The 15,863-nt window shown below is 37.0% G+C and overlaps 1 protein-coding gene across 1 annotated transcript; it reads left to right on the forward strand.

Annotated features, from left to right (window-relative positions):
* The first annotated feature begins 3,424 nt into the window (after positions 1-3,424).
* LOC139859697 (F-box/FBD/LRR-repeat protein At5g56420-like) lies at positions 3,425-4,645 on the forward strand. The gene has a single exon (XM_071848477.1). The coding sequence runs from the start codon at positions 3,425-3,427 to the stop codon at positions 4,643-4,645; it is 1,221 nt and encodes a 406-aa protein (XP_071704578.1).
* The last annotated feature ends 11,218 nt before the right edge of the window (positions 4,646-15,863 follow it).

A 15,863-nucleotide genomic window follows, 5' to 3' on the forward strand; every position in this document is an offset into this window, starting at 1 on the left:
AAAGGATAAATTATGATGAGTTACGATCTTTGGGATTCGGTGAATGGATGGAGATATTGGAGTATTTCATTGGTAAAGCTGAAAGTGGTATTAAAAAGTCATTGAAGCCAGATCTCCAAGATCTCTTCAACAAAGCTATAAAATTTGGGAATGCACCAGTAGTAAACGTAGAAGAAGTACTTTCTCAAAAACCTAAAAGTAAGAAATCTACTGGTGAAGGCCCACAAAGAAGAGATCGCATCATTCTACCTCCTCATATTCCTGTATTTGATCCTGCTGATATACCTATCCTGTTTCCTGAAGCCTGGAGAATCAAACAAGAGGAGCTATCTGAAGAGGAATTAGATAAAGATAAAGATAGATAGCCCTCTAGTGCTTAAATTGTATCTTTTGTTTATTTCATTTTTCATTATGATGTTCCTGTAATTACTGTATATACTCTGTTGTAATGAAAGTGAAATGAGTTTATCTTCAAAATCATATCAAATTATAAGATATGGATAACTCAGCAAAAGATCTCAAAAACAAACTTAAAAAGGGACAAATTTACTGCCTATTTTTCATTAGGTCCCTCGGTGCTGTCTTTAGTGTTTTCTCTATATGTCATAGGTTTTTTCATCATCAAATAGGGGGAGATTGTTGAGTCCCCAAAATAATTAAGGATTTAATTATGACAAAACTGTAATTTATTTGCACTAAAATGTTATGTGCAGTCAGCACAAGTTTGTTTATGTATAGACAGCAGATATTGCTGTGTCGAGTGTTTAGTTTGCTGCTCGGTCTACCAGCACAAGGTAGACAGTGTTCTTCAATCAGCACAGGATGTGTACTCAGCAATTCAAGAATATCAAGTGTCTCAGAAATGAAGAACCAGCACAGCTAGAATGCAGCTTACTACACAAGACAGCTATGCTCCATTATAAGCATAGTAGTTTCCTAAGTGGTCTACATCAATGGTACTATTCAACAGAAATCAAAGACAAAGTTGAACAGAAAAGGACAAGTGTCGACGGCTGACAAGTGACCTTACAAGACCACGTGCGAATGCAGAAGTTTAACGCATGTGCAGACATGGGTTATACTTTGTCAACACCTAGGGAACACAACATTCTATTTGTTTAATCAAATAGTGGTGCCAAACCGAATTGGGGTGTTCCTCCAAATAGCTACCAAAGAGGAAAGAGGAGAGCATGCTCTCTGATGCAGTTGTCCCCACAAGTACAGACATCCTATGTACCAGTGGACAATAGAACCATTACACAGTTAATAGGACTACTATAAATTGTTGTATCCACTATTGTAACAACTAGTGGTGTGGGTTTATTTATTTAGAGTCAAAAACGTGTAATAGCTTTTAGTTTACCTCTTAGCAATATTCTAGGTAATCTGTATTAACCAACTATCATTCCGCCAAGGATAGTTGTAATTCTTTGTGATTCAATCAATAAAGAATAACCATTGAAAATTATCTGTGACTCTATTTAATCTTCATGTTTGAATACTAGTCGTGTTTAACTGTTAAGTTAATTAAAAGAAATTGTATTCGCCCCCTCTACAATACTCCTGTTGTTATCAAGGGACCAACACCTCTAATACCTAATACCTTTGTGGTGTTCATTGAACTCGCTGCAACATTCACATGAGCAGATGTTAGGGGTGCCATAAAGGCTGCAAATATCTGAACCAAATGCAAAATATATATAAGTGAGTAATACAACAATACAAACTCTTAATGCCACCCTGTTACAAAAAAATACAGTAATAAATAATCAATAAATAACATTGAATCTGAAGTGGATCGTTTATCGCACTCAAATATTGTCCATCTGGTGAAACATCAGTCAACCAAAATTAACATGTTCTCTCTTGGTATAATCGAAAAACAATTCAGAAAACAGATTTAATAGTAACCAGATTCAGAATCGAATTTAACTGAAACATATTTGTAATGGTATTCGCAAAAAATTAAATTGAAAAATAAAAGTAGATTAAGGATACATACCTTTTCGATTCTTTGTTGGCTCTATCTTCAAAGTGTCATCACTATCAATTGATTTACACGACATTTTGGGGCTGAACATGCGTGATTTGGGGATGAATCAAGAATTGATTTTCGTTCTCGATGAATGGCGTCGTTTGTTGATGATTGGCGTGTGTTTTTCAGACAGAATTAGTGTTTTTTTCCATAATGGTATGAAAATTACGGAACCCCTATTTTTTCCAATTGATACCGTCCTTTTTCTAATATGAAGGCTAATTTAGTCTAATAGTGTTAAACATCATGATTATGAGGTCATAATCATGATGTGGAGATTTCAAGGGTATAGATTAAGGGAATATTTAACAATGGAAGGCTATGATTATTAAATAGAAATTTAGATGATCTATTTTTGTGTTTGTTATTATATATAGTAGAGATTATTGTATTATTGTTGGATATAATTAATGCTTACTTTTTATTCAAGAAATGCAAGTAGAAGCTTTTTTTTCTTTTTTTCTTTTCAGAGTTGGAAGCACTAACACTGGATCATATCTATTTTAAGGTTCAATTCTCATGAAATGGGTTTTTTGTCTCGACTGCTTGTAGGCATTTCCCCTGACCTCTCATGCGATGATTCTATTGTTTCGAGGTTCAATCCCGAACATGGGTTCTCATGTTCACATGGAGTAAGAATTTTTATGGGTTCTGGTAATCTATCTATTTCATGTTGGGCTCAATACGTTTGGAATAACCTCTTTCATTCCAAGATGCTTGTATTCCATTGGTTGGTTCTTTTTTAGTGTATTTCGGTCACGACGACGCCTAGATTCTGTAGGCAAAGCCCTCGTTGGATGGATTCAGTAAGGATCTTAAAGCTCAATGTTTGGTTGTTGGCTGCAAATTTATGTTATTCTCATCAAGTGCACGTTTGGGATCCAAGTCGATGGATTTTTTTTATTAGCGGTTAGTAGAGGCGATCAACATGTTTGATAGTCAGTAGCAGCTCTAGTGACATTCAACTTGTGTTTGTGTCTAGGTGTTTATTTGATCTGCACATTGCTTGTGTATTTCTTTTGTTGAATTATGGGCTATATTGTTTGTTTTAGGGGTTGTGAAGGGCAAGATTGACCCTCTAGTTGTGGGCTTTCAAATGTGGGTCTAGTTTGTACTAGTTGCCAATCATTGATGATTTAGTTTTATTTATTTAATTTCTTGTTTATTCGCCGGAAAAAAAAGTTGCATTACAATATGAGTTAAAAGAGGGCTCTCACTTTGAGAAGGATTATAAGAAGAAAGTCACCCTAGAAATGTACCACGAATAGCCCTAAAAGCCCAACACGATCAAATGTACTACTTTACAAACACAATGTACAACTATTCTGATTATAAAGTGTAACACAATATACAACTCTCCTAATTACAAACATTCTGCAGCTGCTCCCCATGCTACAACAACAAGGTGAAGTTGATATGGATCGGATCTCAGATATACCCGACCCGATTGCTCACCACATCATGTCTCTTCTCACAAACATAGACGTTACAAAGCTTTCCATTTTGTCTAAGAGATTTCTCTTCTTATGGGGATCATTTCCAGTAATCGAATTCGATGTAACAAACTTTTCTGGATCGATCCCGGGTAGGTATTCGATATCCATGGTAAATCGTTTTCTTGATCACATTCTTAACTCGCTTAATTTACGTAGATTGAGCAGCAGTTATATATTATCTGAATTTAGAGTTAATGTTTATCCATATAATATAAAAGCTGATGATAGATTTGATGAGGCGATTTCGATCGTAAATGAAAACGGTGTTAAGATGATAGATCTGAATTTAGGGTATTCAGAATATAAGTTGCCTGATACCTTTTCTTCTAAATGGTGTAATGTTTTGAGGTTACAAGGGTTTCAATTAGATTTATGTAAGCTAATTCGAACTTGTCCTTTATTAAGAACTATTTGTCTTACTGATTGTATAATCTTAAAAGACATCAAGGTATCGAGCCGAACATTAAACGATGTTGAGATTAGTCGTTGTAAGGTAAATTGTATTACGATAAATGCTCCAAAGCTACAATCGTTTACGTTTAATTCGGGGTATAGAACGTTTCAATTGGGGTATAGAAGTGAGCCTTGTTTGATTGATGTTTCAAAGTGTCAAGAAATGACATATTTGTCGTTAAACAATGTCGTGAACGGAAAAGAATGGATTGAAGAACATGTTTATACTTTGCGAAAACTTAGGACTTTGATTCTTAATGCATGCCGAGATGTTCAACAAATTAGGGTTTCGAGTGAGACACTAAAAAGGCTTGAGATTATTGACTGTCCACTAAGTTCGACTACTATTGAGTCGAGTTCGCTTGAACATTTTGTGTATAAAGGTGCTATTTCGAATAGTGTTTGCATCAACAAATTTGGGAACACCAAATGTATCAAAGATATGTCATTAGAGGGTGCGTTTGTGACCGATGAATGGTTAGAGAGTGTAATCGCTATATTGAGTTGTCTCGAAAGGCTAAGACTCCACGGATGCAATCAGTTGAATGAGATTAGGGTTTATCATGAAAAGCTTAAAAGTTTTGAGTTAACTAAGTGCATTGGTTTGAAAGAGGCTGATATCGACACACCAAAACTGGAATCGTTTGTGTATCAAGGGTAGATTATCGAGTTTAAGAAGATGGTTACCGGAAGTAATTGTATTGCAACCTTATCTTTGTGGATTAATAATGGAATATTAATTAATGAAACATCAGTTTATGGATGGAGGGAATTGCTCTCATTTTTTGGTCACTGCAAGGCTTTGATATTGAATTGCTACTCAGATAAGGTCTATATTTTTACCTCTTCAATTCTTCACTATTTCCATTTATTTGTTTATTGATTTGGTGAGATATTCATATAAAATATATACTTACTTCTTAACTTTTGGAGAAATAAATAATTGATTATTTTCTTAAAGGTTGATGATTAAAGAAGAAATTTTTCTAGTTTTTGATAAAAAAAATATTTTTTTCTAGGAATCATGATTAGTATATAGTTAACGTCCGAATCATTCTTTATTGGGGTCACGGTTTCAAGTGTCGGGAAGCCCCAAAAAAGGTCACATATGTCGGGACCCGGTGGAGGTACTTTTCTCGACTCTTTCGAGGTGGGTCTGGTGGATTTTCAAAGAAAACACAAGGTCGGATGTCCCTGCCAAACGTACACCTTTTTGACATAGAAATGAAATGAAATGAAGAGAAATGAAAGGGAGGAAATGAGATTGGATTGAAAGGAAAATTAGACTAAAATCATCCATCCACTTTCTTTCCTTTCTCTCATATTTAAAGTTTTCTTTCATTTTAATTTAAATATTTTCTTACAAAATGTATTATGTTCCCATTCTCACAACATCTTTTGTTTATGCACTTCAATATATTACTCCTACAAGAAAATCAGGTATCAGGTTCAAACCTCACTAGCACCGGCCATATCGTGGTGGTGAGGAAAGGGTCGGAAACGTTCACAAGGTCAGTGGCTCAGACCGTCTGAGTATTATAAGTACTCGCCCTCTCAGCATGAACAAGGAAAACCTTATCCGTTTACATTATACCTTCGTTTTGCTCTAACTTTTCATTTTAGCTAATGAAGTTCTTTTTATGTGTTCAAATATATGTAATTCAGGAAGTGATGATACCTGAATTGCTGAGGGATAAACTTGTTTCGCCATTGTATGATCTGAAACACTTGGAGATTCGAATAATTTTATCAGCTAAAATTGGTCCAGATCTCATGGATAGTTTGCTATGGCTTACACCTCTTCCAAAAACTATAATTATATCTTATGCTAATCTCAAACATCAAATGGAAATAAAGGTATGATTTTTCATTATTCGATTAATTGCGTATTTTAAGTTATCATATACTGTTTGATGATTTGTCCTTAGAAACTGTATATATGTTAATTATGTGCGACAAAAAAGTTACAGGTACTAAGAGTTGGAAAATTGACATAATCCAACTTTATTTGCAGTTTGTTTACGCTGACCAGGTCAGCGAAGAAGATAAAGACCCGTCTTGTTGCTTTTTTAAACCTATAAAATGCCGGAGGCATTATTTATCGCGCGTTGAGATTCGTACTAGTGATGTGTCTCCGAATAATGGATTAAGTGAATTGGAGAAATATTTTGTTAGGAACATACCCGGAGTTGAATTCACTTGTGTCTTAACATAAGTTTATCTGGTGTGAATCTTAAGATTTGAAACATGTTAATTTCAGGTTATGTGAATGTTTTTAAATATGGATGTTTTCTGTAATTTTCTTTCGATCAGACGTTTTGGTACTCTCAGTTTTATTTATTTTCGATGTTAATGATCATAGAATATTATAAGTTACAAAGGATTTTCAGATTGTATTTTGTGTTTTTGCTCAAGGGTGTTTTTGAGATGAATCTTGTTTATTTTTGTGCAGCTATTTAAATAAATCCTCCTAGTTTATACAGGATTGAGCTGGGATTTTATATATTAAAGGGTAATGTCCATTTACAGCACCATCTAATGATAAAACTTTTTGTATTAAGAAAAAGATGGGAAGTAAAGGTAATACAGTAGAAGATGATGGTGGTTGTGCTTTGAATTTTAATGATATTAAGAAAAAGATGGGAAGTAGAGGTAAAGCGAATGCGCCCGTTTGTTCTATAGGTGATGTTGTGCCGGATATTGGGCTTGGGCATGGCCAGTAGCTGTTGATGACGTATTGGGCCTGGGCAGGGCATGATGGTGTTGTGCAACAATACATCATTTACCCTTAAAATTTATATATGATTCAAACACTACAAATAAGCACACACAACTTACGAGCACTTAGAACCCGGTTATTATAGCACTTCAATATAAGTATTCTTATCAAGTTCGTCCCAAAAGAGCGGTGTAAGTCGAATATTTGAAACTATTAATTGTCCCATGGTTTGTTTGATTGGGGGGGTTTTGATTGATTGTAATTAACAACTAAAACTTGCACGATTAAACAAACTTAAACTTAACAAGTAAATTAGTAGCAAGTAACAAGTAACGAAGTATTAAGACTTAAATCAAATTAACTAAGAAGTGTTCACTTATCTAATTCTCTCTATGCTTGGATTGCCCTGTTTTGCCTATTTTGCTATCTCATTAGTTGTTGAACTATTAAATGTTTAGCAATGCTACCAAACCTCAAATCAAATAACACTCCGCGAATTCACATAAGCATTGTATTCTAAGATCAAGGTAAGCGTGATTTGGTTATTGAGATTATGCTTGGGTTAAAGTCACTTAAAACCCCCAACTATCGAGATCAGTTAAGATGATCGGCACTACTATGTTGACTAAAGGCCAATTGAAAACCAACCTAGATCAAGAACACAATCACTTAAAATTCCTAAACTAGTTGTCTAGTCACTCAAGGTGTTGAAGCACACATTGATTCACTTCTCAAATCACTAAGAGAGCTACTCAACATATGTAATCAAAGTAAAGCCTAAAACAAACTCATAGCAATGGATCTTTAGCTAACACAATAACACATGATCATGTAATTCATCCAAACAACATTATTCAATTGATTTTGGGGCAAACACTAGCATTAGAGATTCATAGATAAGCAAACACAAGAGATTTAGCCAATCATGGTTAAGATCAAACTAATAAGAAGCATAGAAACATGAACATTCATCATATTAAAGTTATTACAAGTAATTAATGCAAAGTATGATAGGTCAGATCATGTTGAGATTAGAAGAAAAGACAAGTTAGAATGAGATTCGGTAAAGATGAAGGAGACTCGGTATGAGAGAGAATCAATAAGATTTACATTCCACGGCTTCTAGAACTCATTTACAATGCAATGACTATCTAATTAGGACTACTTAGGTTCCTTATATAGCCCTCTTCTAAGGAACCATCATTTAAGCTTATTTCACATTAACACTATACAACTTCGGGGTCCTAACAATCTCCCCCTTAGTGTTAAATGTGAACTTTACAATATAATCCTATTTAGTAATCTTGAGAGGTCCAAACATTAGTTTCCATCGTGAACCATCTGGATTTGAAACTTCTACTTGATTTTCTGAAATTTGCTTAGAAGGTTTCCAGACTCCCCACGCTTTTCTTGGATCTCCCTCGTGTAATGGATATTCATCCATTTCTTTGAAATACCTTCTCTTTCTTTGGCCACGAAGAATCTTAAACTGTCTTGTACAAATCCGGAGCTTCAGACGATCTCTGATATGCTTTATAAACTCTCCAAGACCCATTTTCATATCAATGTCATCAAACTTGCTTTGATGAATCTTAAGATACTTCAGTGCAGCCTTCAGTGTTCCATTTAAATATTTGTTTAGCTCTTTAGTGCGGATGAACACTTTCTCTTTCTGAGAATTCACAAATACAAACCCTTCGGGTTCGAATTGCATTTGAAACATTCTCATATCCTTCAGTCCCTCTGTGAATTGATTCGGACATGTTATTCGAATCTTTTTCCTATTTGCTTCGAGACCTATTTGAAAATCTTCACATCTCATCAGTTCAATTGTCTCCATCATGTATCTTTTTACAGCTTCCAAAGCTTGACCCTTAGCAAAAGGTCGAATGGTGAAGATATTGAGGTAGTTGTAGATGTGAATGATGTCAAGCATATCTAGATTATGAAAATCTGCTTCCGTGAACTTGTATTCCTTCTCATCTTCTCTAATAACGTGGAACTGACTGATGACGTCTCTTTTCTCACTTATCTCTACTCCGACTCGAGTAATATTCAACACTTCAGAAATACGATATTTTCTTTGAAGCCACAAATCATCTTCATCTTTGTTGATATGTTTCCTCCACATAAACTCATACCAGTTTCTTTCACTTGCTGGAAGCAATCGTGAACCTATATAAGTAAATCTTTTACTCCTTGGTGTTTCATTAATGTGGAAGATCTTGTATGCATTTTCCTCGATGAATGTGTTTCGTAATGTTATGAAATCATGTTCAACTCCCAATAACAATCTTTGTTCCCGATTCTTAAAGAATATACCGTGGTTGTATTTGAATCTGGAATTCACTGTTTCACTTGATGTAGATGTACCAGAAGTTGAGCTTTCGTTAGCATTTGTTGGATTCGAACTTGATGATGGTGTAGAATTTGATGATTGATCTATAGGATTTGTCGTATCATCTGCTGGAACATTATCATCTTCAATATGATTAAAGATATCATCATCATCTGGATTAGCATAAAGATTGTCTTCATCGTTATCAGAAGAATCCATTTCATCATCACTTTCCGTTACTGGATTAGGATTCCCTTCGTCCACAATCTCTACATCTTCTAGAATTGAAGATACTGAAGATAATTTGCTTAGAATGAAAAATCCATCATCATCTGTTTCTTCGAGATAAAAATCACTTAAGTTCAAATCCTCATCTACCGGTCCACCATCAGCCTCAGAATGTACAACTGGAATTATAACTTGCTCAGGCTCCTTATGATCAATTTCATCATGATTAGAAACCATTTCTGATTCCTTCTGAACCTGTTGAGCTTGAGAAGCTGATGAAGACCTCACACCACCACCCTTAGTTGAAATGTTCACCGTTAGATAATCTCCATCTACTCCTATCTCCCCCTCATGGCTATTCTAAGGATCAGAATCATCATCTTCATCATCACGGTGAGGACTTAGAGGAGAAGAGCAATAAGTAAGTGGATATCGTACTCTAGCGCGAAACAATGATTGAAGCGAAGTGCGTTGAAGAACATCAAGACTGACTCGAGAAAACATACGACTGAAGTATTCTTGCTCCAAAGCATCATACAAATTTGGTGAACGCGAGGGTGATGGTGGTAATGTAACAATAGGAATAGCAGCAGCATCGGTTGGAGGCGATGTCGGTGGAAGTATTTGATTTTCCGTGAGGGCAGGTAAGGATAAACGTGCGGTATTATTCTTATATGTAGGGCGGGCTGTACATACTATTAGTCAGATTCGTGATATCCCCTTCTGATGGAAGTTGGGCAACAACCGGAGTTGTCGCCGGTGAAGTTTCTTTTGAAGCATCCGCCTCCATGACTTTAGTCTCATGGGACTCTGACAAAGTAGTAGAACTACCCGTCGGTTTAGTTCTCACAGAGATATTGCTATCTCCGACTCCTGAAATCATTGATATACCATGAGGTGGCACATCTCTTTCAGTTAACAACTCTTCCTCCAGACCCTGAGATTCAGAATCCTGAAGAGAAGTTGTTTGAACCAATGGATCACTTTCATGAATCAAGGGATCAGTCTGCTGGAAGTCTGATAAATATCCCGAAGGATTGTCATGTTGACTCGTTTCCATGGGACGCGGCAGATCTCCCTCATCAAGATAAGCCGGACCTCGAGACCCTGTTGTATGTTGAGGCACAGGAGGATTTCCAGCCGATACGCAGGGTGCCTTTTCAAGATTTTTCGGCTCCTCTTCGGCCGTTCTGGACTTCAATGATTGAGTTTCTTCAATCGATTGAGTCAACGCAGACTTTACTGCAGAGGAAGACTTTACTTCCTTAGATGTCGAAGTATCTTGTTGTGTAGGATTTATTTTTAAGTCCTGTTAGATTGGATGGGCTTATTGGTCTTTTTACCATCCGTGCGTTTAGCTCTCTTGCCTACCGAAGCTTGCGCTTCATTTAGTGTAGGGCTTACTGTTATTATTGGATGTGATACGAAAATGGGTGAGGGTGACCTAATAGGCTCTAGGTCTTGGTCCGTATCACCAACGGTTGGAGTAACTGTTTGGCGAACGATAGGTGTCGAAGTCCTAGATCTAGTTACTCGTTGGGTTGGTGGAGTCTGAATCATCTCATCGGGCATAAATCGAATTCTCTTAGGAGAATGTTCAGGAGATGATTCAGTTGCTGATGAATCGGTGTCACTGTTCACTTCGGGTGTTGTGGAAAGGGTTAGTTCAATCCTAGATGATCTACGTTCCCTGATCCTCACGGGTAGAGCTTGGCGTGCTACCCTAGAACGTTTTAGGTTTACCCTAAGTGGATGATTAGCTGGCCCGGGTGGTTGTACTACAGGTTCCTCTACAACCTCTGGGGCTGGAACCGCGGCGGGTTCAACTTGTTCTTGTTGTACCGGGTTCGGAAGAGGTATTCCTACAGCCTCAAAATATGAACGCATTCGAGCGTCTTGGGGTGCAGCTAGCCCCACTAGCCAATTTGGAATCGGCGCAGTGAATTGGTTGTCAGATGATACCATCAGAGTATTCATCTTCAGCTCCCCAAATCTTTTCATCAGTAATCCATGTGTACCTGGTACAAATATATTTTCATTTCTGCAAGCATTTATAGCATCATGGATAAAGATACAGAAAAACCTTTCACAAGGGATGTATGAACCCCTTGGCTTATCAACTTGGGCCTGAACCAAATCCCATAGAAGTTATGCATAGTCAGGAGTCTCTACTCTTGTGAAAGAGTAGAACGGTCTCAGCATTGGCACAGTTAAGCTGTCTGATCCACTCCGTGTCATCAGCAAGCATCCATTGATGATTGAGAAGATGACATACCACCTTGAGTGCAGGTATTTCTTCTTAAACTTATCCGGTGGAACATTTGTAGCTCCAACATAACCAAGATCAAAAATTGAAGTCATCATCTGTTGAGTAGCAGGGAAAGCAGGAGCATTCTGTACAAGAGGAAGTCTAAAGATCCTCCTGAAGTCAGCCTTTGTGATACTCCTCATCCCTTGAACTCCTCTTAGCTCAAATTCAAAACGAGCTTGTGTTCCCTCTGGATTTTCAGTAGTAGGTTGTGTAGCCTCCAAAACCTAATAGTTCTATTTAGTAGCTCCAGATCTGTCACAACCACACTGGCAGTAGAGCTTAGAGCAGGCCATAATGTATGCCTCTCTAGTATTGCAGTCCAGTAGTTGCAAGGAATGTTGGTTTCAGAGTTGATGAAGTGATTGTTCGTCATTTAGCTGTATAAATAAGAAATAGAAGACCACAAGATGTTTATAATAAAGCACATATCTCTATTCTTATTTTCCTTTGAAATCCTTTGTATTTTTCAAGTTCTATAATTTTTATAGTTTTTCTAAGTTATAAAAATCATTTATTTCAAATATGAACAAGTAATTGACAAATATGACATTCATATGATATTCATTACAGTACGAAATCATCACGCAAAGTCAATTATATAACACAAAGAATCAGAACAACACTTAGTCAATTTAAGCACAAATCAAGCAGATTCGGTAGTCATGAAAACTTTAGATTCTGTAACCAAATAAGCTTGAGTTTTCATACCAAAGACTCAAATAAAGCATGTAAGATTTATCAAGTTGAAAATCATATTATTTTTAAAGTACCAAATTACAGACTCGGTATCATGCCAAGAACAGATTCGGTATCTTCAAAAATCACATATAATCACCTAAACATGCATATTCAGTCTTATATCATGTAAAAACATAGTCATAATCAATTAACAACTCAAACAAATCAGAAAAACATGTTAATGACTTGAACAGACTCGGTACTGTAGCAAGAACACATTCGGTATGTACAGAATCCACAAAACTTGTGAACAACAGTGAGCTGCAGCAATGTACTCAGACTCATATGTTGATAAAGACACACAGTTCTGCTTTTTGGATGACCAACCAACTAGCCTATTCCCCAACATCTGAATTGATCCAGATCTGCTTTTTCTATCAACATGGCAACCGCCATGATCCTCATCAGTATAAGCGGTGATATTGAAATCGGATCCATGAGGATACCAGATTCCAAGGTTAGGTGTACCTTTAAGGTACTGAAAAATACTAACAACCGCTTTGGAGTATGATTTCTTAGGGTTTGACTGAAAGCGGACACAAACAGTTACAGAAAGTGTAATTTCTGGTCTACTTGCAGTCAGATACATTAAAGATCCAACCATGCTTCGATAAAGCGTAATATCAAAGGGTTCCCCATTAGCATCAGCATCCAGTAAAGTCCTCATTGGGCTTGTCATTGGTTTTAAAGCAGTCATTTTAAAACGTTTTAGCATATCATTGATATACTTTGTTTGACTGATAAAAATCCCGTTTGGTAACTGTTTTACTTGTAACCTCAAGAAGAAATTAAGCTGGTCAAGCATGCTCATTTCGAATTTGTTGGCCAAAAGGTCATCAAATTCTTTGCATAAGGCGGGGGACGTGGAACCAAAAATAATATCATCAACGTAAATTTGAACCAAGAGAATGTGACCGTAGTTTTTACGGATGAATAGCGTTGTATCAATCGTTCCACGAGAGAAGCCATTATCCAGCAAATACTTTATCAAGGTCTCGTATCATGCACGCGGTGCTTGCTTCAGACCATACAAAGCTTTCTCCAAGTAGTAGACGTGGTTTGGATGAATGGGATCGACAAAGCCTTCTGGTTGATCAACATAAACTTCCTTTTGAAGATGACCGTTCAGAAAAGTAGTTTTGATATCCATTTGAAACACCGTGAACTTCATATGAGAAGCAAATGCAAGGAAAAGATGAATAGCCTTAATCCTAGCAACCGGAGCAAATGTTTCATCATAATCAATACCCTCTTGTTGTCGATATCCCTTGGCCACAAGACGTGCCTTATTTCGAACCACAATTCCATCAGAATCCTTCTTGTTCTTAAAAATCCACTTAACCCCTATTGGTCGTTGACCCGTTGGTCTTGAAACTAATTGCCATACTTTTAACCGTTCAAAATGATTGATCTCTTCTTGCATTGCAACCACACAGTTCGGATCTAGTAAAGCTTGAGCAACCGTTGTTGGTTCAATCTTACTAAGAAAGGCAGTGTATAGACACATATTCCGAGTAGCCCTTCAAGTTGAGACTGGAGCAGATGCATCACCAATGATAAGATCTATCGAATGACTTTTAGTCCATCGGTTGTTATGTGGAAGAGGTTGTACATTAGTGGTATCCATGGAAACATCAACCGTTGTTGACATTGAGCCTTGATCCGCTTGATCTGATGTAACACTTTCTAATGGATTCATTTGAGTATCTGGAGAAACAACTGGAGTTGTATCAACGGATGAATCTTGAATTGGTTCAAGATTATCAGAAGTAGGAGGTGAGAGAGACGATGAAGAAACAACAGGTGAAACAGTTGGTGTTGTATCTCCATCAAAAAGACTTGGTTGAGTCTCCACAGTAGTTGACTGTGATGGTGTAATCGGTACGGCTTGAACATTTGAATCCCGTTGAGGAGCATAAAGACTATCAAACAAGATATCCAGTTCCTCTGTTGTTACCGTAGGAACACCCTTCTTCAAGAAAATTGAATTTTGCGCGGAAGAAGTAGTAGCCAGGTTAGGATCGGGTTTTGAACTGAGTTGTTCAAAAGCCATTCCCGATAACTCATCAAACCTTACATTAACACTTTCCTTGATCGTCTTCGTCCGTTTGTGATAGACACGATAGGCAACTTTGTTCGAAGAATAACCGAGAAATATGGCATGATCGCCATGAGGATCAAATTTTCTAAGGCTGTCAAAATCGTTAAGCATATAGCATATACAACTAAAGACACGGAAATATTTGACATTCGGGCGTCTACCATATAGTAACTCATTAGGAGTTTTATCAAAACATTTATTAATGATGCAGCGATTTTGAGTATAACATGCAGTGGAAATGGCCTCCCCCACATTTTCGGAGGTAGTTTGGAGTAAGCAAGCATCGTTCGAGCTGCCTCGCACAATGTACAATTACGTCGTGTGACTACTCCATTCTGTTGTGGGGTGCGTGCAGCAGAGAACTGATGTTCAATGCCTTGGTCTTTCAAATAACTATCAATCAGGTCATTCTTAAATTCCGTCCCATTATCAGTTCGAATACTCTTAACATGTTTGTTAAAAGAGCGTTGAGTCTTTTTAATGAACTCAATGATAATGGTGGGGGTTTATGACTTAGTCCTTAGAAGGAAAATCCATGTAAATCAGGTATAGTCATCAACAATGACAAGCACATGTTTCCGGCCCCAAGGCTAGAAATTCTCATGGGTCCACATAGGTCCATATGCAATAATTGCAAGGACGATGAAGTATTGGAGATTTTCTTAAGCGGAGGATTAGTCCGTTTCAGCTTACCAATCGTACATGATGGACACACATGATGCTTATCATATTGAAAGCTTGGAATACCATCAACTAGGTCTTTAGAGACCAGTCGATTAATACCCTTGTAATTCAGGTGTGACATCCGGTGAAGCCATAACCATGAATTCTCCTTTATTGAACGAGTAGCCAAACACATGGTTTTATGTGATGGTGCATCATTGAGGTCAATAGTATAAAGTGAAGCACAACGTTTACCAACAAGGAGATCATTTCCATCGGTGGATTGCACCGAGCATTGACGACGTTCAAACAAAACTTTGAGATCTCCGTCACAAAATTGGCTGACACTAAATAAACTGCACCCCAAACCCTCAACATATGAGACCCGTTTGATCGTTATGCCATTTTTCACAAAATCTCCATAACCCGTTATTGCTGCAATTTCATCATTTCCAAAAGTAACCGTTCCTAGAAATTTGTCAACGAAATTGACAAGCAAGGATTTATCGCCTGTCATGTGTCGAGAACAACCGAAATCGATATACCAAACACAGACGTCGAAACCCTGTAAACGTTAATTTCCTAGAGTTTAGGTACCCAAAGTTTCTTGGGTCCTCTACGGTTAGTACCAACAATAAACTTTGGATCAACAACGAGATAATCACGTAAAGCAACATGCAATTTAGACAATAAAGCATCATTTAAAACCACATTACATGAAGCATCATATGCAATATCAAGTTTTACATCATTATCAGAAGTCTTAACACACAACTTATTC

The sequence above is a fragment of the Rutidosis leptorrhynchoides genome, chromosome 7 (assembly GCF_046630445.1).
Source record: "Rutidosis leptorrhynchoides isolate AG116_Rl617_1_P2 chromosome 7, CSIRO_AGI_Rlap_v1, whole genome shotgun sequence".
Lineage (NCBI taxonomy): Eukaryota > Viridiplantae > Streptophyta > Magnoliopsida > Asterales > Asteraceae > Rutidosis > Rutidosis leptorrhynchoides.